This window comes from Pan paniscus, chromosome 5, assembly GCF_029289425.2.
Source record: "Pan paniscus chromosome 5, NHGRI_mPanPan1-v2.0_pri, whole genome shotgun sequence".
In the NCBI taxonomy this organism is placed as follows: domain Eukaryota; kingdom Metazoa; phylum Chordata; class Mammalia; order Primates; family Hominidae; genus Pan; species Pan paniscus.
Window position 1 is genome coordinate 171,388,789 of NC_073254.2, and position 27,409 is coordinate 171,416,197.

The following is a 27,409-nucleotide window of genomic DNA, read 5'->3' on the forward strand; positions in this document are numbered from 1 at the left end:
CCCATTTAATTAAACGTTTATTCAATGAAAGGATGTATAAAAACTTACAAATTTGAGAACTCAACTATACATGAAATAGGATGATGGGATATTCAGTTTTTAACATATACATATAGTATAGCTATTAGCTATTCTCCCCTTCTCCTTCAGTCCTTACTTCTGGCTCCTGTTTTGTCCTGTGAGGCCCTTCTTTTATTGGCCTAACGGAAGATTAATGAACAATTTTTACTGCTTTCGGGCCAATGGAGAAAATTTCAGGCATTAAAAAAGAAAAAAGAAAAAAAAAAACCAAAAACCTGGAGAATAAACATCAAAATCAAGTTTTTTCCCAAACAGCAATTAGATTTTTTGTCCTGATTTCTCTTTGCCATTTATTTTTGATGCTTCAATTAATGTTGCCAGTAAACTATCAGCATTGACTTTTTCAGTCATTGAAGTTACTATATCTTCTGGTCACAAATTCCCCTGTAAGATGAGTATTCCTATATCCTTTTCCCTGCAGTACACACACTGATTTAAAAGTTAGTGTAAAACAAATTATCACTGGCAGCTGCTAGAAAATGGCATGTCATGTTCTATTCAGAAAGGCAATTTATAGAATAGTACATTCAAATTTGATTTTTAAAACAAATTTGTCAGAAACTCAAATACAGCATTTTGTTGTTGCTCAACTTGGAAAGAAGCCAGCAATGAGATAAGGATGTGCATTAATTCACCTGTTTATAGCAAGTACCCACACATTTTTCTCTTACAAACACACAAACTCACAGCTTGTCATGTTGTACCCAAAAATTAAGATTGCCATCACATTATTACTTTTTCTCCTTTTTGTTTTGTTAAAGTAGATTTCTTAACTGATGATTTCTCTTAAGTGGACATAATCTCAAAGGATGCATTCTGAAGTAAGACACCTGGAGGATGAATACTAAGAACGTTTTCTTGGGTTTAAAGTTTCCCCACACTTTCTAGATTTTGCATAGTACAGAGCCCAGCCATATCTCTAAGAAGCACGCTGTATTTTCTGACATTGTTTTTCTGAGAAGACTTTTTACCCAGGGAAAGTCATAATTTTAGCTTACCAAATTGGATTCCAGTTGTTTTATTATATACCCTTCATTAGTTCCAAGTATGCTTTTGAATAATCTAAAACCTCTCAAAATTTGAGTTTATAAGTATAATGACCGTTATCTTTCCAATATCCCCTGAAAGAAAGTCGATACATTCCAGGTTTATAATGCACAAAGCCTTCACAGAGGTGGGGCTGGGATGTGGAAAAGGGGAAGAGGAGAAGAGAACAAGGACCTGTTTGTATCATGCCATGGAGAACTACAGTTCTGAATTCAGGGAAGGGAGGGAAGATAGTCTTTGTAAAAATGAGAGTTTTTTAAAAAGATAAGTGACATTCAGTCTAGTAAGACGGTTTCTTGTTCCTTTTTGATGGAAGCTAACACTGGGTGGTCAGGCTCTGTTACTTCTGAGTCCCCACTGCCTAGAAGAATGGCTCGCCCTTCGTCTAGGGCAAAAACGTCCGAGTTCTGGTTTTGGCATGAATGTTTAACAACCTCATTGGGAGTGGAGAATGTTTTGTCACACAAGTTGCATTTGTAGGGTTTGTTTGTTTGCACCAGCATGTTGTCCATCTGACTCCCTTCCTCAAATGTGCAGAGTTCCAGAGTCTGTTTGTCCACCATGGTGTAAGTGTCGATGCTCTGGTTGAGGCACACGTGGCGGGCAGCCTGGTTGGCCCTGCAAAAGCTTTTGTCACAAGTGCTGCACTTGAAAGGCTTCCCGGTGTGTATGTACATGTGTTCCCTCCAGTGGCTTTTCTGGATAAATTTGCGTCCACATATTGTGCACTCGTACTTCCGCCTCTTCACCTCCCTCTCCTGGTCGGCCTGCTCCAGGTTGTCAATGTCAGCAATGTCTGAGGGGGGTGGGGTTTCCGACTGCTGCTGCCCATCGATGATGGGAGAATCGGAGATGTGCTGCAGCTCACTGTCACTTATCATCCCGGCTTCAGGCACTTCCATGGCATCTTTCCCGAGGTCAGCTGCATTGCTACAGAGAGTCAGGGGGACGCGACTTTCTCCCTGTTGGCTAGATGTGAAAGGTACTCCTGTGTGGATCTGGAGGTGTTCACGTAAGCTGCTCCGGAGAGTGAAGCGCCGTCCACACAGGTGGCAGGCATAGTACTTTGGAAAGCTCCCATTCCTCTTCATGATGCTCGGCTTGACGTGGGCTATTGTGAGGGACGCAGGCTGCTCATCGGAGGAAGATGCTTCCAGATTGGTCTCCTCCCCGGGAGGAGGGGGAGGAACAGGAGTGGAAACAAGTTCTGGAGACAGCGAGGTCTGCAGGGGGTCTGAGGGAGTCATATTTGTCCGATTCACCTGGGCCAGATTTGAAGTCAGCTGGGAGAGCTGTGAGGCCTCAGGGACCTGCTCCTGGCTTATCCTGGAGGTCTGTGGCCGTGGATCTCGCCCGAGTTTTTCAGGTGCTGAAGCAATCTTGGTGGCTTGTCTCAACTGATGATCTGCAATCTGAATGCCATACAATGAAGAAGCCAGTGGGAAAACTTGGTCAGGGTGAGAAAAGGCTCCCTGGCTGGCGAGGCTGGCTTCCTGGATGAGCGGGTAGGCGTGCAGAAACTTGATGCCCTGTTCTAATCGAACCGGGTCGATGAGCTGAGGCGCCATCTTCCCAGTGTACATCAAGTGTAAGAGATAGCTGAAGATGTCGGGCTGTATGTCAGTTGGTTTCAAGCGGACACACTCACTGAAAGAAACAAGTAAAAAAATACGTGAGTAAATGCCAGTCTAGGTGTTAACATAAAGCCTGAAGAAAAAAATGAACGCTTAAAAACAAAGGAAACAAGAACATTTCCTATCCTTGATTTTTAGTAAGTTTCATGAAAATGGGATGAAATAATCAAGAGACGAAGTTCACGTTAAAGAAATGTGATATCTTAATCCACAGATTCTTAAAGCAGTTTTTCTCCTAGTGAGCTAATTTTTTTTTTTTTTTTTGAGGCGGAGTCTCACTCTGTCACCCAGGCTGGAATGCAATGGCACAATCTCGGCTCACTGCAAGCTCCGCCTCCCAGGTTCAAGTGATTCTCCTGCCTCAGCCTCCCGAGTAGCTGGGATTACAGGCGCTCACTACCACGCCCAGTTAATTTTTGTATTTTTAATAGAGATGGGGATTCACCATGTTGGCCAGGGTGGTCTCCAATTCCTGACCTCAAGTGATCAGCCCTCCTTGGCCTCCCAAAGTGCTGGGATTACAGGCGTGAGCCACCGCGCCTGGCCAAGTTAAATTAAATATTATGTATTCTATTTTTATACAGAACTCCAGGAGTTCCTTATCAAATGCCACCATCAACATCAGCACTGCTCCTGGGCTTTACAGGGATTCCTTCTCACTTGATTGTCATTCATTCTCATTTTACAGGAAAGGATTGAGGATTAGAGGGTTAATAACCTGCTCAATATCATGTAGTTGGTAAGAGGTGGAGCTGGTATTTGAAACAATGTTTGTCTAAGTCCAAAGCCACCACAGCAAGATCTTTTAGAGAATCAAAACAATCCTGTATGGTAGATAAAGTGGATTTATTTAGTCCCATTTGACAGATATGGAAACTGAGGTCCCAAAAAGTTAAGTGATTTATCTAAGGCACCTGAAGCAGTTGAAGATGCTATTAATTTTATAACTTTAGATTCTACTCCTTTTATCATTTCAGAAACATCATCCCTGATCAAGCAGTAATAATGAAGAAGTTCCCAAGAACTCTTCCCAGACCATCAGTAGTAACAAATTCTAAAGCATCATTAGAAATCAGTGAGATCTATATCCACATATCACAAGGTATATATTATATTCCACTGAGTGGATATTCTATAGACAATGCATTTCAAATTCAAAGACAGCTTCCTTGAATGCTTTTAGAATTTATAATTTTCTTTTATTATACTACTTTTTGTATTGTAACTTTCTTTGGCCCTTTTAGCAATCATGTTCATTTGATTAACAAATATTTTCTTTTCTTTTCTTTTTTTGAGACGGAGTCTTGCTCTGTCACCCAGGCTGGACTGCAGTGCTGCGATCTTGGCTCACTGCAAGCTCCGCCTCCCAGGTTCACACCATTCTCCTGCCTCAGCCTCCAGAGTAGCTGGGACTACAGGTGCCCGCCCCACCACACCTGGCTAATTTCTTTTTGTATTTTTAGTAGAGACGGGGTTTCACCATGTTAGCCAGGATGGTCTCGATCTGCTGAACTCATGATCTGCCCGCCTCGGCCTCCCAAAGTGCTGGGATTACAGGTGTGAGCCACCGCGCCCGGCAACTTTGGTGTTTTTTATTTTGTTTTGTTTTGAGACAGAGTCTCACTCTGTCGCCAGGCTGGAGTGCAGTGGCACAATCTCAGCTCACTGCACCCTCCATCCCCGGGTCCAAGCGATTCTCCTTCCTCAGCCTCCCGAGTAGCTGGGATTACAGCCGCGTGCCACCAGTTCCGGCTAGTTTTTGTGTATTTAGTAGGGATGGGGTTTTGCCATGTTGGCCAGGCTGGTCTCGAACTCCTGACCTCAGGTGATCCGCCCACCTCAGCCTCCCAAAGTGATGGGATTACAGGCGTGAGCTACTGCGCCTGGTCATTTTTCTTTTTTTCTTTTTAATTTTGAGACGAAATCTTGCTCTGCTGCCCAGGTTGGAGTGCAGTGGCATGATTTTGGCTCACTGCAATCTCCGCCTCCCAGGTTCAAGTGATTCTTCTGCTTAGCCTCCCAAGTAGTTGGGATTACAGGTGCCCGCCACCAGGCCCAGCTAATTTTTGTATTTTTTTAGTAGAGACAGGGTTTCACTGTGTTGGCCAGGCTGGTCTTGAACTCCTGACCTCAAGTGATCTGCCCGTCTCGGCCTCCCAAAGTGCTAGGATTACAGGCATGAACCACCGCGCCTGGCTGACTTTGGTGTAAATTTTGTAATTCTTTTCTCATTCATTGTTGGATAGGCTGTCTTGTCCATCACTTATGAATGGTGACTCAACAGTAAGCCTCTCAAATTTGAAAAAACTGTGTACAGTCTCAGACGGCAAAAAAAGGACACAGCTGGGGACACCTTGGCCCACACTTTAGGCAGGCCTGGAGGGAGGACTCCAAGGGGCCAGGGAAAAGAAAGCGGCGAGTCCCTGGGGTTTACAGCCAGGGATGCAAGGGCCCAAGAAGGTCTCCAAACACCAATTTATTTTGATTAAAAACAATTTTTTTTAAGAGAGGGGGTCTTGCTCTGTAGGCCCAGGTTGGAGTGCAGTGGCATGATCATAGCTGACTGCAGCCTCAGCCTCCTGAGTAGCTCAGACTATAGGCACATGCCACTACACCCAGCTAATTTTTAAACTTTTATAGAGACAAGGCCTCATCATCTTGCCCAGGTTGGTCTTGAACTCCTGGGCTCAAGAAATCCTCCTGCCTCAGCCTTGGGATTACAGCATTGGGATTACAGGCGTGAACCACTGCACGCAGCCTTAAAAAAATTTTTTTTTTTAAAGCAGAAGCACATGTGCACACATACACTTAAAAACCAGGTGGAGGCCGGGCGCAGTGGCTAATGCCTATAATCCCAGCACTTCGGGAGGCCGAGGTGGGTGGATCACCTGGGGTCAGGTGTTCAAGACCAGCCTGGCCAACATGGCAAAACCCTGTCTCTACTAAAAATACAAAAATTAGCCGGGCGTGGTGGCGTGCAGCTGTAACCCCAGCTACTGGGATTGCACTCCAGCCTGGGCGACAAGAGCGAGACTCTGTCTCAAAACAAACAAACAAACAAACAAACAAACAAAAAACAGGTAGAATTTTTCAAAGTTCCTTAATGTACATTTCAGCCATCTCCATCCCTGACTTCTTTTATTTCCAGGCAGCTTGACCTCTGTCAATCACTCAGCTCACTATGCGCCAGACTTTGGTCTTTTCCCAGTCCTTTGGAAAGGACATAGTTCTCTACAATATACTTACATCTAAGTAGTTTCCAGATATGTTTGACATAACATTTTTTTTTGTTTTGAAATGGAGTTTCACTCTTGTTGCCCAGGCTGGAGTGCAGTGACACGATCTCGGCTTACTGCAACCTCCGCCTCCCGGGTTCAAGCAATTCTCCTGCCTCAGTCTCCTGAGTAGCTGGGATTACAGGTGCACGCCACGATGCCCAGCTAATTTTTCTATTTTTAGTAGAGATGGGGTTTCACCATGTTGGCCAGGCTGGTTGACATACTTTTATGTAGGAAAAAGATGAATATAGTTTTACTACAGCTATAAGCCTTTTGGTATAAACTTCCATAGTAATTTCCATTTTCAATTATTCCTTCACTAGAATTTTAAAAGAAATGATAGGCTTAAACAACTTTAAAAGTAAGGATTTTTGAATAACATTAGCATTGTCAGAAGGTTGTACTTAGAAAGGCCTCTCCCTCAGTGGTTTTATTTTTGATAGCTGAAAGTCTGTAGTCGTCTGTGATTTAAACATACCACTCGGAGTAGCAGACATAAGACAGGGACATCTAGTGGTAACTACAGCCAGAAATCTCCCTTGGAGCCAAACTTGAAAAAATTGACGGTATTCTCAGTCTATGTCTGAGTAGACGGGCAGCAGTGTGTCATGCCCCACAGAGGAGGTGCTGGTTGAAAAGTACGCCCCTGGCCTTCACCCTGAGTTTGCCTTGCCTCAAGGAGCTTGAATTCTGCACTAGGAGGGGGCAAAGCTGGCCACTAGGCATGTGTCACCTCTGGTGCAGTAATACACACTGTTGCTTTACACTGTTGTATTACACAAATATCACACCTCCTTGTTAGAAAGGCATTTATTTACTGCCCTATACTTAAAGGTGGGTTTCTTGCATCGAATTAAAACTCATAACGTAGTATTTTTGCACTCCTCAAGATTAAAACTGCCTCCTTTTCAATACCATTGAATTCACTGTGTTGAGACTGCCCAGTACAAAACCCCTACTAGGCCTTAAGTCTCTGACACACTGGAGTTAAAGGGAGCATCCTTAGTATTGCCAGATGAGCCGACCCTCCTGGGTTATTCTGCAGTTGTCCCATCTGCTCCTCCAGACATTGATCAGGTGGCTATTCTATTGTGTGCAAATACTTCAGTCATACTGGGTGGTGTTGGCAAAGATTTGTAAAACCCAGTCCCTGCCCTCAAGAAACTTACAAGTGAAGAAGGGGGTAAGTACACACATAACAACATAGGGGAAAGGTGCACATTTGCACTCTTGTACACATATGCACTCTTATAAAGGAGCACAATTAAAGTGTGATGAGCCATGAGCGAGGACGTGGTCACTGTCGTTTGTTTTGTTTCACTTGACTGGGAGGGGTCCTGCATGAGCTGGGACTCAGGGAGTGGGCAGGATACCAGCAAAATACGGTCCAGGTGAGCCGAAGCCATGAAATTAGATCTGGTTAAGGTGAAGATGAGGGGTGGGGTGTCCCAGAGGGCCCAGTCGCAGATGAGACTAGGAGGTTGGGCTCCAAGCCTGTGGGGCCTTGGATGACAGAATAAGGAGCCTGTGTGTTATTTTAATATGCACTGGGCATCCCCGAGGTTTCTGATCCAACGAATAACCCAGTATAGCAGGTTTCTCATCAAACACTACAGTCAAAGCAGTGTTTGGAAATACGAATCCAATAGTAATGTGGAGAATGGGTGATGAGGTAATGGAAGTGAGAAAGGAAAAGAAGTGACAAATGTGAAAGGTGATTTGAAGAAAACATGATTTGGGGACTGAGTTAAGCTTGGGATACTTGAAGATAAGAAAATAGGCAGGAGGAACTTCGGAGAAGGCCTAATTCAGTACATCCTCAAAGACACAAAAGGAGATACTCAACTCTAAATGCCCAGCACACAGCCTGAGGCCTTGGGAATAGAGTTCTGGAGACAGAACAGTCAAGGCCAGAGTTATAAACTGAAGTTTCCAGCAGAGGCGAGATCTAGGAAAAAGACACACACCCATAGGAAGAGTGCGAAAGACAAAATTTGCCAAAGGCCCAGGTTTAGAGGGCAGAAAAACAAGAGATATTCAGCTATAAAAATGCAGATGACAACCACTTAAGAAGGAAGCAAACAACAGCAGATGCTGGAGGACAGGATGCCAGAAGGCTGAGAGAAGGGCAGTGGTTTTGATGAGGGGTGACCTTTGAGAAAAGACTGCAGCAGAGTGAAGGAGGGGAGGAAACCACAGCGCACACTGATAGGAAGAGTGTGGGATGAGGAAAGTGCAGGCGAGGACCTCGATTACCCTTTTAAGGGCTTTCATAGTAAAGTGAAGGAGAAGCAGCACTGTAACTCAGGCAGACAGCAGCGTCCAGGATGTGCTGATCCCACATGGGCTGAGGGCAGGGTGGGGGGTGTATGAAAACAGATAAAAAGAACAGAATAAAAATAGAGGAGTGGGAGCTCACAGCATGAGGGAAGGAGGGAGATCATTTTCCAGAGACACTGAGATGCCCTTTTCTCAAGACAGGAGAGATGAGAAGAAAGAAACTGAGCAAAGATAGAGCTGTTTTAAGATAGAAAAGAGGGAAACTGGAGAAATTCATGCCCTCGAGCTTCTTGTTAGAGGAGGAGACAAGAATAAATGCTGAAAGTCAGGGGGATACTCAGGGGACTGGGGCTGGAGGAATGAGAGATAGGGCTTAGATAATGAGTCCAGGAAAGATTACTGCTGGAAGGGTTCGCTGAGGTTGGGTGGCTGGCTTTATAATGGACCTGATCTTGCCGGGTGTGGTGGCTCACGCCTGTAATCCCGGCACTTTGGGAGGCCGAGGCGGGCGGATCACAAGGTCAGGAGATCGAGACCGTCCTGGGTAACACAGTGAAACCCCGTCTCTACTAAAAATACAAAAATATTAGCCGGGCGTGGTGGCGGGTGCCTGTAGTCCCAGCTACTCGGGAGGCTGAAGCAGGAGAATGGCGTGAACCCGGGAAGCGGAGCTTACAGTGAGCCGAGATTGCACCACTGCACTCCAGCCTGGGCGACAGAGCGAGACTCCGTCTCAAAAAAAAAAAAAAAACAAACAAAAAAAGGACCTGATCTTGCAGATCCTGACCATGCAGGTGACACCCAGCAAGGGCATCTGGAGGTGGAAGGGCTGCATAGAGCTGGCAGGTCCAGTGATTCTCAAGTGCTACTGAAAGCACCTGTAACAAGAAGGGTAGTCGGGGCGAGTGAGGCCACAAGGGAGCAGGTCACCTAGGAGCTAGGAGACGTAGAGAGACCCATGGTCTTGATGAGGGCCAGGGACATGGAGGTTATGAAGTCTACAGTCATTAGGTTATTAGCAACCACTTTAGTTACCTGGTCTGATGGACAAACAACATCTTAAAGTAATTGGAGAATGAAGCAAGAACTGATTTGTGTGCCTTGAAGTATACATCGCCGATTGCAACCGTGCAGTCACACAGGAAACCAAACTCTCGCTGAGCGTTTAACTGTTGCAGTAGAATAAGTCCATGGTTGGCCAAATCCATTTTTTAAAAAATCTGCAAAGCAAACAATTTTATTTTTAAGAATGTGATTCACAAATAAGAATGTGTCCTTTATAGTCACCAACAGTCATGATCATAGCTAACATGTCATCATAGCTAACGTGTCAGGCACTGCTAAAAACGTTACACAGATTAACTCATTTAGTCTTCCTAACAGTCCTCTGAAGTAGTTATGTCATTATGCCTTAAAAAAAAAAAAAAAAACAACAAAAAAAAACCAAATGATGCCATTTAAAGTAAATTAGGGAGTTACGTGATTTGCCCAAGCTCACACAGATGGTAATGGAGAAGCCAGGAAATGAACTCAGGTGGTCTGCCTTTAAGCATCAAGTCCTGGAGACAGACAGCAAATATCTTGGACCATCGAGTCTTTTAGTTTAAAATTCCAAATGCAAATGGAGTCTTTTAGTTTAAGATTCCAAATGGAAATTCTAATGATGCATCAGAGTTTGTCAATTCTTCCACAGAGATAGATAAATTAAGGTGTTGGGGCGGGGTCCCAGCAGGGCAGGGTGAGAATCAATAAGTCTGAGGGCCAATAGTCCAGCTCCTGCTGTGTGCTCCTGCTGGTGATGTAACAGCCCCATCACCCCTGACCCTTAACACTTATGGAGGAAGTTGGAGCTCTGCTTTCTTCCTTGTGGAGGGAGGAAACGGGTCTTGAGAAGTATAAGTAATTTGCCCCAGGCCTTCTAGCCAAAAGGTGGGAGGATCAAAATTTAAATGTGAATGTACTGATTCCAAATTCTATGATTTTCATTATTCACACTTGACCCTGGCAAACGCCGCTGGCCTGAGTCTATTTATAATAGAGAGGCTGCCTGACATTGCCTGGTTCATCAAATCACTAGTCTGCTCCTTTTCCACAAAGAGCATTTATAAAAGCCCATTACACACAGACCAACATTATATTTAACATTATACTTAATGGTAAGAAAGGGTGAATGCCTTCTCCATAAGACTGGGAACAAGGCAAAGATGTCCCCTCTTGATATTCAACATAGCACTGGAAGTTCTAGCTCACGCAACAAAGCAAGACAGGAAATAAAAAACATATAGAAGAAAAAGAAAAAAATAAAATTGTCACTATTTGCAGATGACACGATTGTAACACAGAAAGTCCCAAGGCATGTATTAAAAAAAAAAAAAAAAAGGCCAGACATGGTGGCTCACACCTGTAATCCCAGCACTTTGGGAGGCGGGCGGATCACGAGGTCAGGAGATCGAGACCATCCTGGCCAACATGGTGAAACCCCGTCTCTACTTAAAAAAAAAAAAAAAAAAAAAAATTAGCTGGGCATGGTGGCAGGCGCCTGTAGTCCTAGCTACTCCGGAGGCTGAGGCAGGAGAATGGCATGAACCCAGGAGGCGGAGCTTGTGGTGAGCCGAGCTCACACCACTGCACTCCAGCCTGGGTGACAGAGCGAGACTCCATCTCAAAAAAACAAAACAAAACAAAAAAGACCTTGTAGAACTAATAAATGAGTTTGGCAAGTCATAAACATACAAAAAAAATCAGCTGTAATTCTATATGCTAGCAATGAACATGTGGACTGAATTAAAAAGATAATACCATTTAAAATCACTCAAAAAATGAAATACATGGGTGTAAATCTAACAAAACGTGCAGGACTTGCATGTTGAAAACTATAAAACACTGGTGAAAGAAATAAAGGATCTAAATAAACAAACAGATATACTGTGATTATGGTCAGGAAGACTCAACATGGTAAAGATACCAATTTTCCCAAACTGACATATAGGTTTGATGCAATTCCTATAAAAATCCCAGCAACATTTTTTTGTAGATATAGACAAAATTATTCTAAAATGTACATGTAAAGGCAAAGGAACTAGAATAGCTAAAATTATATATGCATATATTTTGACAAAGTTCTCGCTCTTGTTGCAGGCAGCAGTGCAGTGGCACAATCTCAGCTCACTGCAACCTCCACCTCCTGGGTTCAAGCAATTCTCCTGCCTCAGCCTCCCTGGGGTAGCTGGGATTACAGGCACAGGCACGCACCACCAAACCTGGCTAAGTTTTTTTGTATTTTTAGTAGAGATGGGGTTTCACCATTTGGCTAGGCTGGCCTCGAACTCCTGACCTCAGGTGATCCACCTGCCTCGGCCTCCCAAAGTGCTGGGATTACAGGTGTGAGCCAACACGCCTGGCCTAAAATAATTTTTAAAAAAGAACCATAAAGTGAGAGAAACCAGTCTACCCAATTTCAAGATGTAGTATATTGCTATAGTATTCAAGACTGTGTGGTATTGGCAGAGGGACAGACAAGTGAATCAATAGAACAAAACTGTGAACCCAGAAGTAGACACACATAAATATGCACAACTGATTACTGACAAAGGCACAAAAGCAATTCAGTGGAGGAAGAATAAGCTTTTCAACAAATGGTGCACGATCTACTGGACTTCCACAGGCAAAAAAGAAAAAAGACAAAGAACTTTGACACTTAAGTCTCATACTTTATATAAAAATAAACTCAAAATGGATAACAAACTTAAATGTAAAACACAAAACTATAAAACTTTTGAAAAAAAAGTAAGAAAATCTAAAATCTAGGGCTAGTCAAAGAGTTTTTACACTTGACATCAAAAGCAGAATCCATAATGAGAACTTGATAAACTGGACTTCATCAAAATTAAAAACTTTTGCTCTCCGAAAGACCTTATTGAGAGGATGAAAACACAAGCTCAAAGACTAGGAGTCAATATTTGAACACTTTTGCAAACTAGTCCTTTGACAAAGGATTAGTAACTGGAATATATAAAGAACTTTCAAAACTCAACAGTAAAAAAAAAATCAAATCAGAAAATATGTAATAGACTTGAAGAGACATTTCACCAAAGAGGATATACAGATGGCAAGGCAAATAAAACACATGAAAAGATGTTCGAAACCACTAGCCACTAGGGAAAAGCAAATTAAAACCACAGTATCACTGTGCACCTATTAGAATGGCTAAAATAAGAAACAGTCACAACACATGGTGGCAAGAGTGTGGAGAAGCTGGATCATTCATATACTGCTGGTAGGAATGTAAAATGGTACAGCCACTCTGGAAACGAGTTAGCAGTTTCTTAAAAAACTAAAAATGCAACTACCACATGACCCAGCAACTGCACTCCTGGACGTTTATCCCAGACGAATGAAAACTTATGTTCACACAAAAACCTGTACAGGAATGTCCATAGCAGCTTAATTCCTAATAATCAAAAACTAGAAACAACTCAGATGTCCTTCAATGACTAAATAAACACACTATGGTATGCCCACACAGAGGAAAACTACTCAGCCATAAGAAGAAACGACCTACTTGGGTGAATTACACTCAGTGAAAAAAGCCAATCCCAAAATATTATATACTGTATGATTACACTGATATAATATGTGTGAAAATTATGGAAAGGCAGAACAGATTAGTGGTGGGGGGGTGTGGGGTAGTGGGTGGGCATGGCTATGGAAGGGCAACATGAGGGATCCTTGTGGTGATGGGAATGTTCTGCATGTCAAAATCCCAGCTGTGATACTATACTATAGTTTGCAAGATGTTTCCATTAGGGGAAACTGGGTAAAGGGTATATGGGATCTCTATTATTTCTTGCAGCCGCATGACTCTGTAATGCTCTCAAAATAAAGTTCAATTTTTTTTTTTTTTGAGACAGAGTTTCGCTCTTGTTGCCCAGGCTGGAGTGCAATGGCACCATCTTAACTCACTGCAACCTCTGCCTCCCGGGTTCAAGCTATTCTCCTGCCTCAGCCTCCTGAGTAGCTGGGATTACAGCTGCCCGCGACCATGTCTGGCTAATATTTTTTGAGATCGAGTCTCGCTCTGTTGCCCAGGCTGGAGTGCAGTGGCGTGATCTCGGCACACTGACACCTCCGCTTGCTGGGTTCAAGCAATTCTCCTGCCTCAGCCTCCCGAGTAGTTGGGACTACAAGCGCCCACCACCATGCCCAGCTTATTTTTTAGTAGAGATGGGGTTTCACTGTGTTGTTAGCCAGGACAGTCTTGATCTCCTGACCTTGTGATCCACCCACCTTGGCCTCCCAAAGTGCTGGGATTACAGACGTGAGCCACCGTGCCCGGGCAAGTTAAATTTTTAAAAGCCTACTACACATTAATTGACTAAATTTTTAAAAAGTGAGTATGCTTAACTTCAGAGTTAAGAATGCACTGTAGATAATGCACTATCAATAAGCTTTAAAAAAAAATCAAAGTAGACTCAGCAATTTTTAAAATTATTTATTTCTTTATTTTTAGACTAGTCAAGTGCAGTAGTGAGAAGGGGGAATAAAGTAGAACAAGGCATTTGATCTGTAACCAAACAATCGCGATAACTCACTATCTTCGCACCAGCCATCCACAGCAATTCTTAATCAGCAGGTGCTGGACTCCCTACTCTCCCTTCCTGCTCTAGGGATGTTCAGGCAGATTCAGAAATTAACAAATATACCCTAAAATAGACAAATGTAATGGAATAATACTTTAAGAGACTGATTAGGTCACAAATCAAGAATCCAGAATGTCAAATTTCATATTTTCTGCCACGAGTCATATCTAAGCATGAGACAGGAGAGTCATCCAATTTTGCACATCATTTGGGTATAAAGACCTAGACTGTTGTCTTATGCAACAGATGGTATGGATCAGTTTCCCCACTACTTTCTGTGTATGCCAGAGAAGGTGAAAGCACTCAGGTTAGGAAGGAGAGGCACAGAAAAGGCATGGGGTTCATGATGAAAGCCAGAGAACTGCTGGGTTGCAAAAGTAACCTGGATTACAGAGAAACATCACTGTAACCTGACCTCCACCAAGGCATAACTTAGAAGCTTGTCTTCAAGGTTATTCTCCGTAAAGTGCCAGAATACTTTCTTTTCCATCTTACTAACCTGCTTTTCTCATTAAAAAAGTATCCTCTGAGACCCAACTGTGATATGCTCCCTGCCATGTCCTCTGACTCTGATCATGCTGATCATATTTAGGCAGCTTGAGGTCCCACAGCTTCAGGTGTCACGCTCATCAACAGTAGCTTCAAGTACAGGAAAACATTACTATTTATCCCTTGATGATAATGATAAGAATTGTTTCCTATGGAGTGCTACTATTGGCCATCATTTACATATGCTATTAATTTAATTTCACATCAACTTGAGATATTTGAAGTATTGCTGCCCACATTTATAAACCAGGAAATAGGGTTAGAGAGGGTAGGTGGCTTGCCCAAGCTTATAGAACCAGTACATTCAATAAGTAGGCTTTAAACTGGGATTCACTTGGTTAGTTGGAATGTGCTACATGAAAGTGTGTTTGTTTTAAATTAATATTATTTGCTGCTGCTTTTAAGTACATATACTTATTATAAAAGATTCAAATATTATGGACACACAAAATGTGAGATTTTTCTATCCACCTCTACCGTAACTCTTTTCTCCGTACTCTAGTTAATACTTGGTATTCTTTGCCAATATGGCTTTTTTACTTTGTATGCCTTTAATGATGAAGTAAAGCTTATTTTTACATTTATTGACCATTTGTATTTCCTTTAGTATCTTTTCATGAGCTCTGCCCATTTTCCTATTCGATTGTCTTTTTCTTACCAATTTAATAAAACCAGGCCAGGTGTGGTGGCTTATGCCTCTAATCCTAGCACTTGGGGAGGCCAAGGTGGGAGAATTGCTTAAGCTCAGGAGTTCAAGACCAGCCTGGGCAACATGGAGAGACCCCTCATCTCTATAAAAAATTTAAAAAATAGCCAGGGATGGTGGCACACACCTGTGGTCCCAGCTACTCTGGAAGCTGAAGTGGGAGGATCACTTGAGCCCAGAGGGTTGAGGCTGCAGTGAGCCGTGTTAGCGTGCACTCTAGCCTGGGAAACAGAGTGAGACCCTGTCTGAAAAAAAAAAGAAAAAAAAGAAAAAAAGAAATCTATAAAACTCTTTGTATATAAGGAAAATAGGCCCTGTGACACATATGTTCTAATAATTTTCTCACTTTCTTTGCATTTGTTTATAGAGATTTTGACAAACACAATTTTATGTTTTAATGCCATCAAATTTGTCAATATTTTATAGGAGGATTTTGAGGTTTTGGTTTTTACATGAATGGGTGTATATTATTTCCTTCAATATAGCAAACTATTGGCTCCCTCTCTTTCCATAAACAGACTAACATAAGCATTCTATTCAGACCATAAGAATGAAGTCATGATAGAAACGCTCAATATTTTTTAAGGGAGTCTACCAGTTATTTTAGAATCTCAATTTAGGAATTTAAGAGAGTCTACTAGTTATTTCAGAATGTCAATTTAGGAACATCCCCTAGATCAGGAAACACACTGAACATAAGCATTCAAATACAGAGGAAAGAATACATGCGCATGACCAGAGAAATGAAAAAAAAAAATGAAAAAGCAGAAAAACAGAACAAGTCGCCTGTTCAAAATTCACGAGGGGGAAAATTCACACAGATCAACTTGAAAAAAATCTTCTTTTGGAGACCAAAAAACCTTTCTCAAAAAGAAAACCAAAACCAAAACCCCTAGACTGTTCCATATGTGAACTGCCTGAGGAAATGGGGCAAAAGGGTGGAGAAGGTACTATGGGCTCCACCCTGGCCCCGCCCAGTGACAGTACTGACTTCTCTTCAATCTTTCTTTCCTCTTTTCTCATCACGGCTTCCCTTCATACTCATTTCCATGAGGCTTAACTGGCCCAAAATACGCCAGCTAGGGCCCTGGCATCCTCGTGGATGGCTTGGCTGAGGCCGCCCCTCTTTTGTGGGAATGGCTGTCTGCTCTTCCCACCTCCAGGCCAGCTCCCGCCCGGCTCTGCTCACCAAGGTCACCAAGGACCTTGTTCCCCAGCCTCAGGGACTCAGTGGCTTACTCAGCCTCTTGGCGGCATTTTGTACTCTTCCTCCCGCTCTGATACATCTTTGGTCTCTGGTTTTCAGGTTGCTGCTCTCTGGTTTTCGACTCACCACAGGCTGTTCTATTTTAATCCCCATCCAGGGGTTCCACTTGCTGGTCTCCTCTGCGCCTGGTCCCCAGCCTACTCCTCATTCTGTAGCCTCTTTGGTGATCTCTTTCACTTCTCCTTGGCTGTCCCCCAGGAACCTTAAACTTGATTTAGGTAAAACTCAACTCAATACCTCCCTGTCCTCTCACTGCCATTTACCCCAAAGGACAATAAAAACCAGGTACACAAATCTGCTCCCTCTTTATTTCCTGGCTCAGTGCAGGGCCCTGCTTCCACCCTCTGGCCAAACCAGAAATCTCAATTCATCCTCAGGCCTCCATTCTCTTACTCCTCACATCAGCCCCCAATTGCCATTAATTGAAACTTTACCCTCCTGCCACACCTTTAGCCTCACCTCCCAACTCATCTCTCCATCTCCAGTTTTGGCCTCTTTCATGCATCCACCACACAACAGCCAGAATGACCCTGCAAAAGGGCAAACCTGATGTCACCTGCTTAAAATCCTCCTGTGGGCCGGGCACAGTGGCTCACGCCTGTAATCCCAGCACTTTGGGAGGCTGAGGCGGGCAGATCACCTGAGGTCAGGAGTTTGAGGCCAGCCTGGCCAACATGGTGAAACCCCGTCTCTACTAAAAATACAAAAATTAGCCTGGCATGGTGGCGAGTGCCTGTAATCCCAGCTGCTCAAGAGGCTGAGGCAGAAGAATCACTTAAACTTGGGAAGTGGAGGTTGCAGTGAGCCGAGATCATGCCACTGCACTCTAGCCTGGGTGACACAGAGAGACTCCATCTAAAAATAAAATAAAATAAAATAAAAATAAAAATAAAATAAATAAATAAAATCCTTCTGTGGTTCCTTACTGCCACTAGGATAAAATCCCAATGCCGCTGCACCTCTTCCAGGGTCCTGCACCATCTAATAGTTGCTTACTCTGCATCCCATACTCTGGTGCTAACCTAAACTAATGCTTTCCAGGCTTTCTGATTTCACAGACGTACTAAAAACAACAAACCTCTAAACTAGGGTCCAACAGAGTGTTGCTCCCTCTTTATTTTGCCAGCAGACACAAAACATTCACAAACCTGGTAGGCTCTTACACATAAATACACAGAAATGACACAGTATCAGTATTATCCTCCCAGAGGAAGGGCAGGTGGCACTATATTCAATGCAGTCATACCTTGCTTAACAACAGAGATACGTTCTGAGAAATGCATCGTCAGGCAATTTTGTCATTGTGCGAACATCCTAAAGGTACTTCCACAAATCTAGTTGGTATAGCCTACTACACAGGCCTAGGCTATATGGTAATCTACTGCTCCTAGGCTACAAACCTGGACAGCATGTTACTGTACTGTAGGCAATTATAACCCAATGGTAAGTATTTGTGTATCTAAACAGCTAAACACAAAAAACTTATGTAAAAATATGGTATTATAATCTTATGGGACCATTGTTGTACATGTGGTCTTTCATTCACTGAAATCTTATTATGGGTACATGACTATGTATGAAAAAATACTTTTCTTTTTCCTTTTTTTTTTTTTAGATGGAGTTTCGCTCTTGTTGTCCAGGCTGGAATGCAATGGTGCAATCTCAGCTCACCACAACCTCTGCCTCCCGGGTTCAAGCAATTCTCCTGCCTCAGCCTCTAGAGTAGCTGGGATTAGAGGAATGTGCCACCACCCCTGGCTAATTTTGTATTTTTAGTAGAGAGGGGGTTTCTCCATGTTGGTCAGGCTGGTTTCGAACTCCCAACCTCAGATGATCCACCCGCCTCGGCCTCCCAAAGTGCTGGGATTACAGGCGTGAGCCACTGCGCCTGGTCTTTTTTTTTTTTTTTTTGAGACAGAGTTTCGCTCTTGTTGCCCAGGCTGGAGTGAAATGGCGCGCAATCTTGGCTCACTGCAACCTCCACCTACCCACTTCCCCCAGTGATTCTCCTGCCTCAGCTTTCCGGGTAGCTGGGATTACAGGCGCCTGCCACCATGCCCAGCTAATTTTTGTACTTTTAGTAGAGACGGGATTTTACCATGTTGGCCAGGTTGGTCTCGAATTCCTGACCTCAGGTGATCCACCCGCTCGGCCTCCCAAAGTGCTGGGACTATGGGCGTGAGCCACTGGACCTTGCCCTGAAAAAATATTTTTCTAATGCAAACAAATTGCAACATAAAATGTTACTTTAATACATTAAGTTGTATCTAATTTTTTTTTTTTTTTAGATTGAGTCTCACTCTGTTGCCCAGGCTGGAGTGCAGTGGTGTGATCTCAGCTCACTTCAACCTCTGCCTCCTGGGTTCAAGCAATTCTCTGCCTCAGTCTCTCAAGTAGTTGGGATTATAGGCACCCACCACACCTGGCTAATTTTTGTATTTTTAGTAGAGACGGGGTTTCGCCATGTTGGCCAGGCTGGTCTTGAACTCCTGACTTCGTGATCCACCTGCCTCGGCCTCCCAAAGTGCTGGGATTACATGCGTGAGCCACCGCACCAGGCCTGTATCTAATTTTTTATATGGGGTCTTGCTATGTTGCCCAGGCTGGTCTTGAACTCCTGGGTTCAAGTGATCCTCCTGCCTCAGCCTCCTGAGTAGCTGGGACTAGAAGTGCATGCCACCTTGCCCAGCTAATTATATGCAATTGTCAGTTTGGTGAGCTCTACGAATGGATCATCAAGGGTCCAGCTTGTTTTGAAATACAAGGATTATTAAAAATTCAGTTTTATTTGAATATATTGATAATGGAGACAAAATGATGTTATTTCACTCACTTTGGGACTTCTGGATAAGCTAAGATAAGCTAAGGAATGGCAGTTCCGTCTCCCAGAAGGTCCTGAACACCCTGGTGATGATTTGGCTCCTGACAGCGTACAATACTTACTGCTCAAAGGCTTCACTCTCGAGGCTGGGCAGCTTGGCAGCCTGAACTCTAAAGGGTTAGGGGAGAGGGGTCCCATCTGCACACAGGCTTAGAACCTCTGCTCCAGGATTTTGAATATGCTGCTTTCAGAGGAACTGACCATGAGACAGACAGACAGACAGGCAGACACACACACACACATACCCCTGCCCCTGCCCCTGCCCCTCATGCTCTCCTTGCCCTGGTGCATCTGTGAACGAGCCAGTTTATACACCTTGCCTGATGCTTCTGGAAAGCTGGCAACAAATCTTCCTCATCATTTACTATTTTATCCCAGTGCCTTGGATATGGCCTAGGGTTTAGTATTTGTTAAGTAAATTAATAAGCAGATGCTCCGGGAGGAGAAGAGTGCTGAGTTCCAGTCAAGGCTCAGCCTCTTACCAGCTGGGTGACTGAGGGTAGAAGTTGAGTTTCTAGTTATCCTAGATTGACCTAAAAAATTCTCATCAATTTAACACCTGCTGTTTTGGAATAATTTTTCCATTTAAAAATACTACCTTGTGTTTCTTCATGCTAATAATTAATTTCTGAATAGTGCTTTATAATTCACAATAACGAGCCAGAGAATAACGAGGATGGAGACAGACGTCATGTTAAGGATTTTGGTCCATATCTTAAAAGCAATGGGAAGCCACCCAAGGGGATTTTAAGCAGGATGACTTGATAAGATTTCTACAATGTAGAGATTGGGGAACTAATCAAGCTGGGGAGGAGGGGGTAACAAGCGGGCAAGTGAAGACCTGCTGGAAAGTGGTCTAGAGGAGACAACTGCTAGTGGTCTACAAAAGAGATGATGGACCCAGGTGGTACTGAGAAAGATGGAGGAAATTGACAGGATTCAAAAGATATTTAGAAGGTAAAAAATCAACAGACCTGGTTGAGTCAGATGAAGGAGAAGCAGATCAAAGTGTCCAAGATGACTTCCTAGACTTCTTATTTGTATAACTGCATAGATCTTGGTGCCCTCCAACAGGAGGGAACACAGGGCAAATAATAATTTGGCGGGAAGAGCAAGAGGTTAGGTTCACACATGTTGGGTTTGAGATACTTTTGAGATAACCAAGTGGAGATGCAGAGTATATGTTGGTTACACTGGTCTGGAGCTTGGAAGTCCTGACTGTGATTTGTCTGCGTCTTCAGAAAAACCATGTCCTTAAATCACTACACTGTAGTTGAGAGAGGTTAAAATTATCAACAAATAAGAGTCAGGATTGAACTCTGGTCTTCTGGGCATACAGTTCATGTTGTCTCCACTCTACTACCTTGCTCTACAGAGCATTCCTAAAAGTTCTTACTGATCGCAGTCACAAAGGGCCGACAATCAAGACATGAAACTGAAGACCTATGTAAAATCCCTAACCATTTAGCACTGTAAATGAACTTAAAAAAAAAACCCAACTAAATAAAAAACAAGTCATTTGTCTTTTCTAAATTAGAATAGTGAGCTGAGAGGAACTGAAGAAAAGTAGCACAGGAGAGAGGAGGCAGTGCCTATAAATGGGTTTTCATGGAATGCCTTCTTTCTGTATATGTATGTGTACAAAGCTTTTACTTTTCTTAAGTAAATTCAGAGACTATAAGACATACTCATGTTGAAAAAATAAAAAACACTTCCTAGAGTCAAATACAAATGACCTTTCAGATTATTTAATGCTTTGGTTTTCATTGCCACCGTTTCCTACTTGATAACAGGACATTGCCCACCTAGCTGTCACTTGCTTTCAGTTTCCATCACAGAGCACATGTGGGCTGATCCGTAAGCAACTCACTCATCCTTTTGGAAGTGCAGAAGAATGGGGCACATACAATTATGTTGTATTTTGACAACCTAAGTTCCTCCTTCATTTTCAGTGTAAGAATAGGAGATCAAAACAGTTTGTGGAAATTGTTGATTCAGTTTTTAAAGATAATAGCTGTTCTAAGACACTAAACACCACTTACATTTCAAGGGCACTAAAAGGGTCCTCTGAAGTCCTTGATTTTATTTAAGTGAAGCATAAATGAATACTGTAATTCAAAGGACAATCAGTAACAGCAGAGGCATTACCCACAAGTAAGATTGATTCTTTCAAGTAGTTTAGACCACTTACCAGGATGAAAAGCTGATTTTTCAATTACTATTATTAATAATTAATATTGGAGGGCCCATGAAGTAAACCTGAAGGCTGGTCATTTGAATTTTAATACATTTTAAAACTGTATTTTGAAGGTAGAAAATGCATCTTATTTAGTTGTGATAATGGAGTGGCATTTTTTTCTTAACATTTCCTTAGTCAACCTTCTTCCATAGTAATTAGAAAAGAGAGAGGCATAAACTAACAGCACTTATTTTCATATTAAAAAGCACTGCATTTGTAAAATACTCCTGTTTTCAATTATATTTTCCCTATGTTTACACTTAAATTAGTTTTTAGTTTCCAAATGTAAGTTGGGGTCATAAGGAGGCAATTCAGGGACATCTTAGGTGTCAAACAGAAGTAGATCAGAGATTTATGGCTAATAACGAGTTCATATTAAAGTAATAATTCTAAAGGCATTATGCTACAATCAACCTGAAGGAAACTTACAGATGATTACACACGGCAAAATTAAAAAATTAATCTGGGCTTGGGACAGTGGCTCACCCCTGTAATCTCAGCACTTTGGGAGGCCAAGGCGGGCAGATCACTTGAGCCCCGGAGACCAGCCTGCGCAACATGACGAGACCCTGTCTCTATAAAAAGAAAATTAGCTGAATGTGGTGGCATGTGCCCATGGTCCCAGCTACCAGAAGGCTGAGGTGGGAGGATTGCTTGAGCCAGGGAGGTTGAGGCTGCTGTGAGCCATGGTCGTGCCACTGCACTCTAGCCTGCATGAAAGAGTGAGACCCTGTTTCAAAACAACAACAACAAAAAACTGATCTGCTTCTAATAATCCACCAGAGTGGAGATTGCCTTTGTTTTTTATATACCATAAAATGATTAGTAAAATTAATCTGAAGAAAATATAATCACCTAAATGTGTAGTTCAGGGTATATAACACAGGTGAGTTTCAAATGTGTTTAACTCAAAGTCTTAATAATATATTTCAATATTTTAGAGCAGAGCTTCTCAAACTTTTTGGTGTTGGGATCCCTTAATGGTCTTAAAAATTATTAAGAACATCAATTATATGTTTATATGGATTTTAACTACTGATAATTACCATATTAGAAATTAAAATGGAGAAATTTTAGAAATATTTAATTCAATTAAAAACAACAATAAGGCCATTACATGTTAAAGTACAGAACATTTTTATGAAAAAATAATTGTATTTTCTAAAATAACAAAGTGGTGTCTTTTTATATTTTTGCAATTCTCTTTAACAGAAGACAACTGGATTTTGCATTTACTCCTCAATTAACTCTGTTTTGGTTGAGTAGTGAAGAAAATCCAGCCTCACCCACCTATGTAGTTGGAAAAAGGAGATATATTTGAATAGCCTTTTCAGGTAATTGTGGACAGTCCTCTTTTATATTATACCAACACTTGACAAGTCTACTTTCTTAAAAGTTGGTTGTGTAATATAAAACTACATAACTGAATTAACTTTTCCTACTCTATTATAGTAATATTCATTGGTCTATCCACTTTCAACGGATCATTTACCCACTCATGATTTTTAACATCATCTGTTGGTCATTTGGAAAATATCGGCTCACTGAATTAAGCAGATCTTCTCAGTGTCAACACTGAGAAGACATTTTGTCAACACAGCGGAAAAGGCCATAACAACTTAGTATTACTGTGACAACAGTTTTGACTTCATTGAATCCTGAAAGGATCCTGGGGCTTCAAAAGGATCTGCAGACCACACTTAGACAAGCGCCGTTCAGAATCACTTTGGGGACTCAGAGAACCTAAATGACTCTCCCGGTGCAGGAGAACATGCACATTTCATTCCAGAGGATTCTGACGCTTACCCTGCTTGGTGCAGAACTTAGCGAGTGCCCCCTGTTTAAGAGAACAGTACACTAAAATCTCTAACAAAAGTAAAAAAGTAGTTTCCCTAAGTACTTAGCCAGATACATAAAAGTATTTTTCAAATTCCTATCTTTGAATACTGAACTTTCTTAAAGTGACACTCAAAGGCATGTGATGCATACCTCAAGCATGTGAACTGGGGGTTATGAGTTTGAGCATAAATATGAGCCTCCAAGTTGGCTTCTAAAATGGATCTACATATGTTGAGCTGCCATCTCCTTGTAAGGGTTCTGTGGCTACTGATTCCATATCTTAATGGCTCTATCGGCATTGTAAAAATACTGAATCTTATTTACTATCAATTCGAAGTAATATTTTAATTATTTAATAGTTTAATTTGCTAGCACAAATTATAACCTACTTGAGCATAAAGAACGTTTTAGAAATATTCTTAGTCTAATGCTTAGAATGTTTACATTTTTTTTTTTTCTTCAGGGAAATAAAAATGTTCAGTTCCCTTTTAGATTTTCAGAGTCATGTTTGGAGAGCCAAAGAGCATAAGAAAATAGGAAAAGTGATGATAAATGACCTTTCCCAGGTGCATTTGGTATTTTATGGTAAAAAAATTACCAGCAAACCAGTTCTTTCAATCTTCCTCTCCTGTGCAGGCTGGTGCCACGGGACTTGCCCAGCTTTTCCAAGTTCCTACAGGGAAAGGTGAGTGGGGCTAGGAATGAAGCACCAAGAAACAGTAAGAGCTGGAAGGGCAGTTCCCACCTCTAAAGCTGCTGATCCCAGGCCGATGCTACAGATGAGCTTTAGATATTTCCTTCTCTATTTTGTAAGTCTCAAATTGGGGAAAGCATATCCACTTACTCATGGGCATGCTGTGGGTACTTGAAATCACAGGATTGCAAAGTATATCTATGGGGTTGGGGTGAATACATTTTCTTTTCTTTTTTAATAGAGATGTGGGATCTATGTTACCCAGGTTGGTTTTGAACTCTTGGCTTCAAGCAATCCTCCAGCCTTGGCCTCCCAAAGTGCTGGGATTATAGGCGTGAGCCACTTTCCCTGGCCATGAACACATTTTTCTATTATTTTATATTATCTTATAAAAGTGCAGATTTTGGAGGTTACTGAAAAGTTGATATTAAAGTTTAAGATACAAAAGCAGATGTCACCATGGCAGCTTTTATTCTATAACTTAAAACATGATTAGTGTTTATTCTCTGCTGCTAGTGGTAGAGATTGCTCAGCATCAACGTATTTACATCCCCTTTGAAGAGAAGCTTTAAAACTGGCAAGTATGCACTGGGACTGTAGGACAAAGTTTTAGGGGCGTAGACTACACTCCACTGTAGTGTAGACTGCTCCTCCACTGTTGACCATCAGTGGCACCGGCATATCACTTCTTGTACTTACGATGGCTTCAATAACTGGACAATTCTTTGTCTAGCAAACAAACCACAAGTTTATTAAATGAGAAATGCCCAGTTTAAAAGGATGTCCTATTAGTGGTAAATTACTATGCCTTTAAAAACTGCCTTCTTGTCCAGGAGCGGTGGCTCACCCCTGTAATCCCAGCACTTTGGGAGGCCAAGGCGGGAGGATCACTTGAGCCCAGAAGTTCAAGACCGTCTTGGGCAACATAGCGAGATCCCTGTCTCTTACTAAAAGGAAAAAAGAAAAAAGAAAAAAATGACCTTTTAACAGTTTGAAAACATCCTGGATACACAACAAGATCATTCAAAATGCAGTGGAATTTACCTTACCAATTTATAATTTTGGTTTGTGATAAATCAGTCAAATGAGAATTAAAACGGCACAGTCCCAATTCTCTATTAAACGTTCAGGGTACTCCCACACTAAAACGTTAGTGGTGTGTACAACTCGCCCTGGCGCTCCAACGGGGTTGGCATAGATGGATGATTTACATTAGCAAGGACAGGGCAGCGCGTTTAAGCAAACCCAGACACCCCCTGGAGTTCTGATAATTCTGACCTTCTTTATGCTTTATTTTACTAAAACAATACCCTGATAAAATGAATAGAATCAAGGCTCACAAACTCAGTGGACCCATTGTATGATGAAAGAGCTAATGAACAATGCAGCTGGGGGAGGCGGGGAGCGAGAGCCGGGTTATATCCCCAAGGCATAATTAGGAGTTCACGTATTCGGGTGGAAGTTCCTGCAGTAAAAGGCGTAGCTGCAGCTTCTCCCGGCCCAGGCACTCGCCTGCTCTGCTACCCTCGCTTCTTTATTGCCTCTTTTACTACCAGCTAAAAGCGGCAAAACCCAGCTTCCTTTGCAGCTTCTGGCTAAAGAGTTCTCTCTTGCGGCTTTGTTTAAACAAGAAGGGTTTAGAGGTTTCGCTACACCAAGAAAACGACGCCGGCCCCGGGAAGCAACCTCCCCGCCTTGGAGTCCGGTTGGGGAGTGAGGGCCGCGCGGGTCCCACGCCCCAAGGCTAAGCAGCCGAAACCACAGCGCCCTCGGGGCCAAACCGGGCTGTATCGCAGGCGCAGATGGCGCGTCGGGCGGAAGCTGGAGGCCGCCGGCTCAACACGCTCCGTACCCGGGACTGGGGCCCGGCCTGCAGCCTCAGCGAGCAGGCGACAAGGGCGGCGCCACAGAGGCCGACGCGTCCCCCGCCCGCCTGAGCGCGCCGCAACAGCCACCTCGTCCCACCCGTCCCGGGGCGGGGCCGGGGGCGCGGCGCCGGGGCCCTCTGGCCCCCTCCGGTCTCGCCGGCCCCGCCCCCGTCCCTGTCCCCGTCCCCGAGGGGCTGAGGGGGAGGGAGGGGCGACGCACTCCGGCCGCGTTGCACGCTCGCCGCTTCCCTCAGTCCCGCGTGCGCGCGCGCGCTCGCCCCAAGTCCCGCGGAGTTTAACACAATGCCGACGCCTACGCCGTGCGCAACGCCCCGGCCGGCGCAACAGCCCCGGCGCCGGGGGCGGGGGTGGCCCAGACAGGGAGAGAGGGAGAGGGATGAGCGCGCGCGAGAGCCGGAGACAGCGCGAGACCCGAGGAGGCCGGAAGCGCGCGTGCGCGCCCCCGCCCGCGAGCGGGAGGCGGAGCCGCAGCAGTAGCGGCAGCAGCTGTAGGAGCCGCTGCAGCTGGGAGAAGCGCCAGAGAGGCCGGGCCTGCTCCGGTCGGACCGGATCCCTCCCCTCCCCCTCCCTCCTCCCTCCCCTCCCCCAAACCCACTTCCGCAGCTCGCGGCCTTGCCGCCGAAGCAGCAGCGGCGGCAGCAGCAGGAGGCGGCGGCGAGGCGTCGGAAGGATTACGCACCTGACGGGCCCGCCTCTGAGGGCTCCAGCGCGGGACGCTCACCGGCCGCCGCCGCCCAGGGCGCACTTCGCGGTGGCGGCGGGAAGGGAGGGATCGGCCACGGGGAACCGAACGCGAATCGCCCCCCTCCCCTTCCTCCCTCCCACCCTCCCTCCGATCCGCCGCCCGCCCTCTCGGCTTCCGTCCCCTCCCCCTCCCGCAAAACCCCGGATGGAGGCGCCGCCGACTCGCCGCCGCCTGGCTCCGGGGGATGGTTTTGTCAAGCGGCCAGAGCCCCGGCGCCAGGCGCAGCCGCCGCCGCCCCCGCGAGGCGCCCCTGCCCTCGCTTCCCAGAACCGGGTCCCCGAGTGGCCCGGGCCTTCCGCCTGCCTGCACCCGGAGCCCTGGGACGAGGGTCATTCGTCGTCTTTGTTGCCACCGCCTCTGCCGGAACCGTTTGCGAGCTCCGGTGGCCCCCGCCCCCCCACCGCCTTCCCGGACCCTGGGCTGGGGGTGGCACGTGGGCACCGGCCCCGGGAGGCGGAGGCGGTGCGCGCTTACCTGTCGCCGGTGCTGCTGCGGCGGGGGGTGTGGAGGAGGCGCCGCTGGGCAGCCTCGGCCGTGCTGTCCTCCCCGCCGCCGCCTCTGCCTCTCGCTGCTGCTGCTGCTGCTGCCGCCGCGGTCGGTGTCTCCGGCGCGGCGGCGGCGGCGGCGGCGGGGCTTTTCCT

At 44.3% G+C, this 27,409-nt stretch overlaps 1 protein-coding gene across 6 annotated transcripts; it reads right to left on the reverse strand.

Annotated features, from left to right (window-relative positions):
• On the reverse strand, positions 1-27,409 carry ZBTB2 (zinc finger and BTB domain containing 2). Of its 6 annotated transcripts, none has more exons than XM_034963093.3 (3): positions 27,243-27,409; positions 9,356-9,540; positions 1-2,775 (listed from the first exon to the last, which is right to left on the reverse strand). In XM_034963093.3, exons 2-3 carry the CDS (start codon positions 9,526-9,528, stop codon positions 1,404-1,406), a joined length of 1,545 nt encoding a protein of 514 aa, XP_034818984.1. In that variant the 5' UTR covers positions 9,529-9,540; positions 27,243-27,409; the 3' UTR covers positions 1-1,403. The 6 variants fall into 6 exon arrangements, with proteins under 6 accessions (XP_034818984.1, XP_054970202.1, XP_003811550.1 ...); XM_055114227.2 differs by lacking the exon at positions 27,243-27,409 and adding an exon at positions 27,072-27,185; XM_003811502.5 differs by lacking the exon at positions 27,243-27,409 and adding an exon at positions 26,703-26,869.

Coding starts and splice junctions, on each gene's coding strand:
- ZBTB2 (XM_034963093.3), bottom strand. CDS start 9,528: ATGGATTTGGCCAACCATGGACTTATTCTACTGCAACAGTTAAACGCT. Junction 2,776..9,355: donor TTGTTTGTCCATCAGACCAG/GTAACTAAAGTG, acceptor TGTTTCTTTCAG/TGAGTGTGTCCGCTTGAAAC.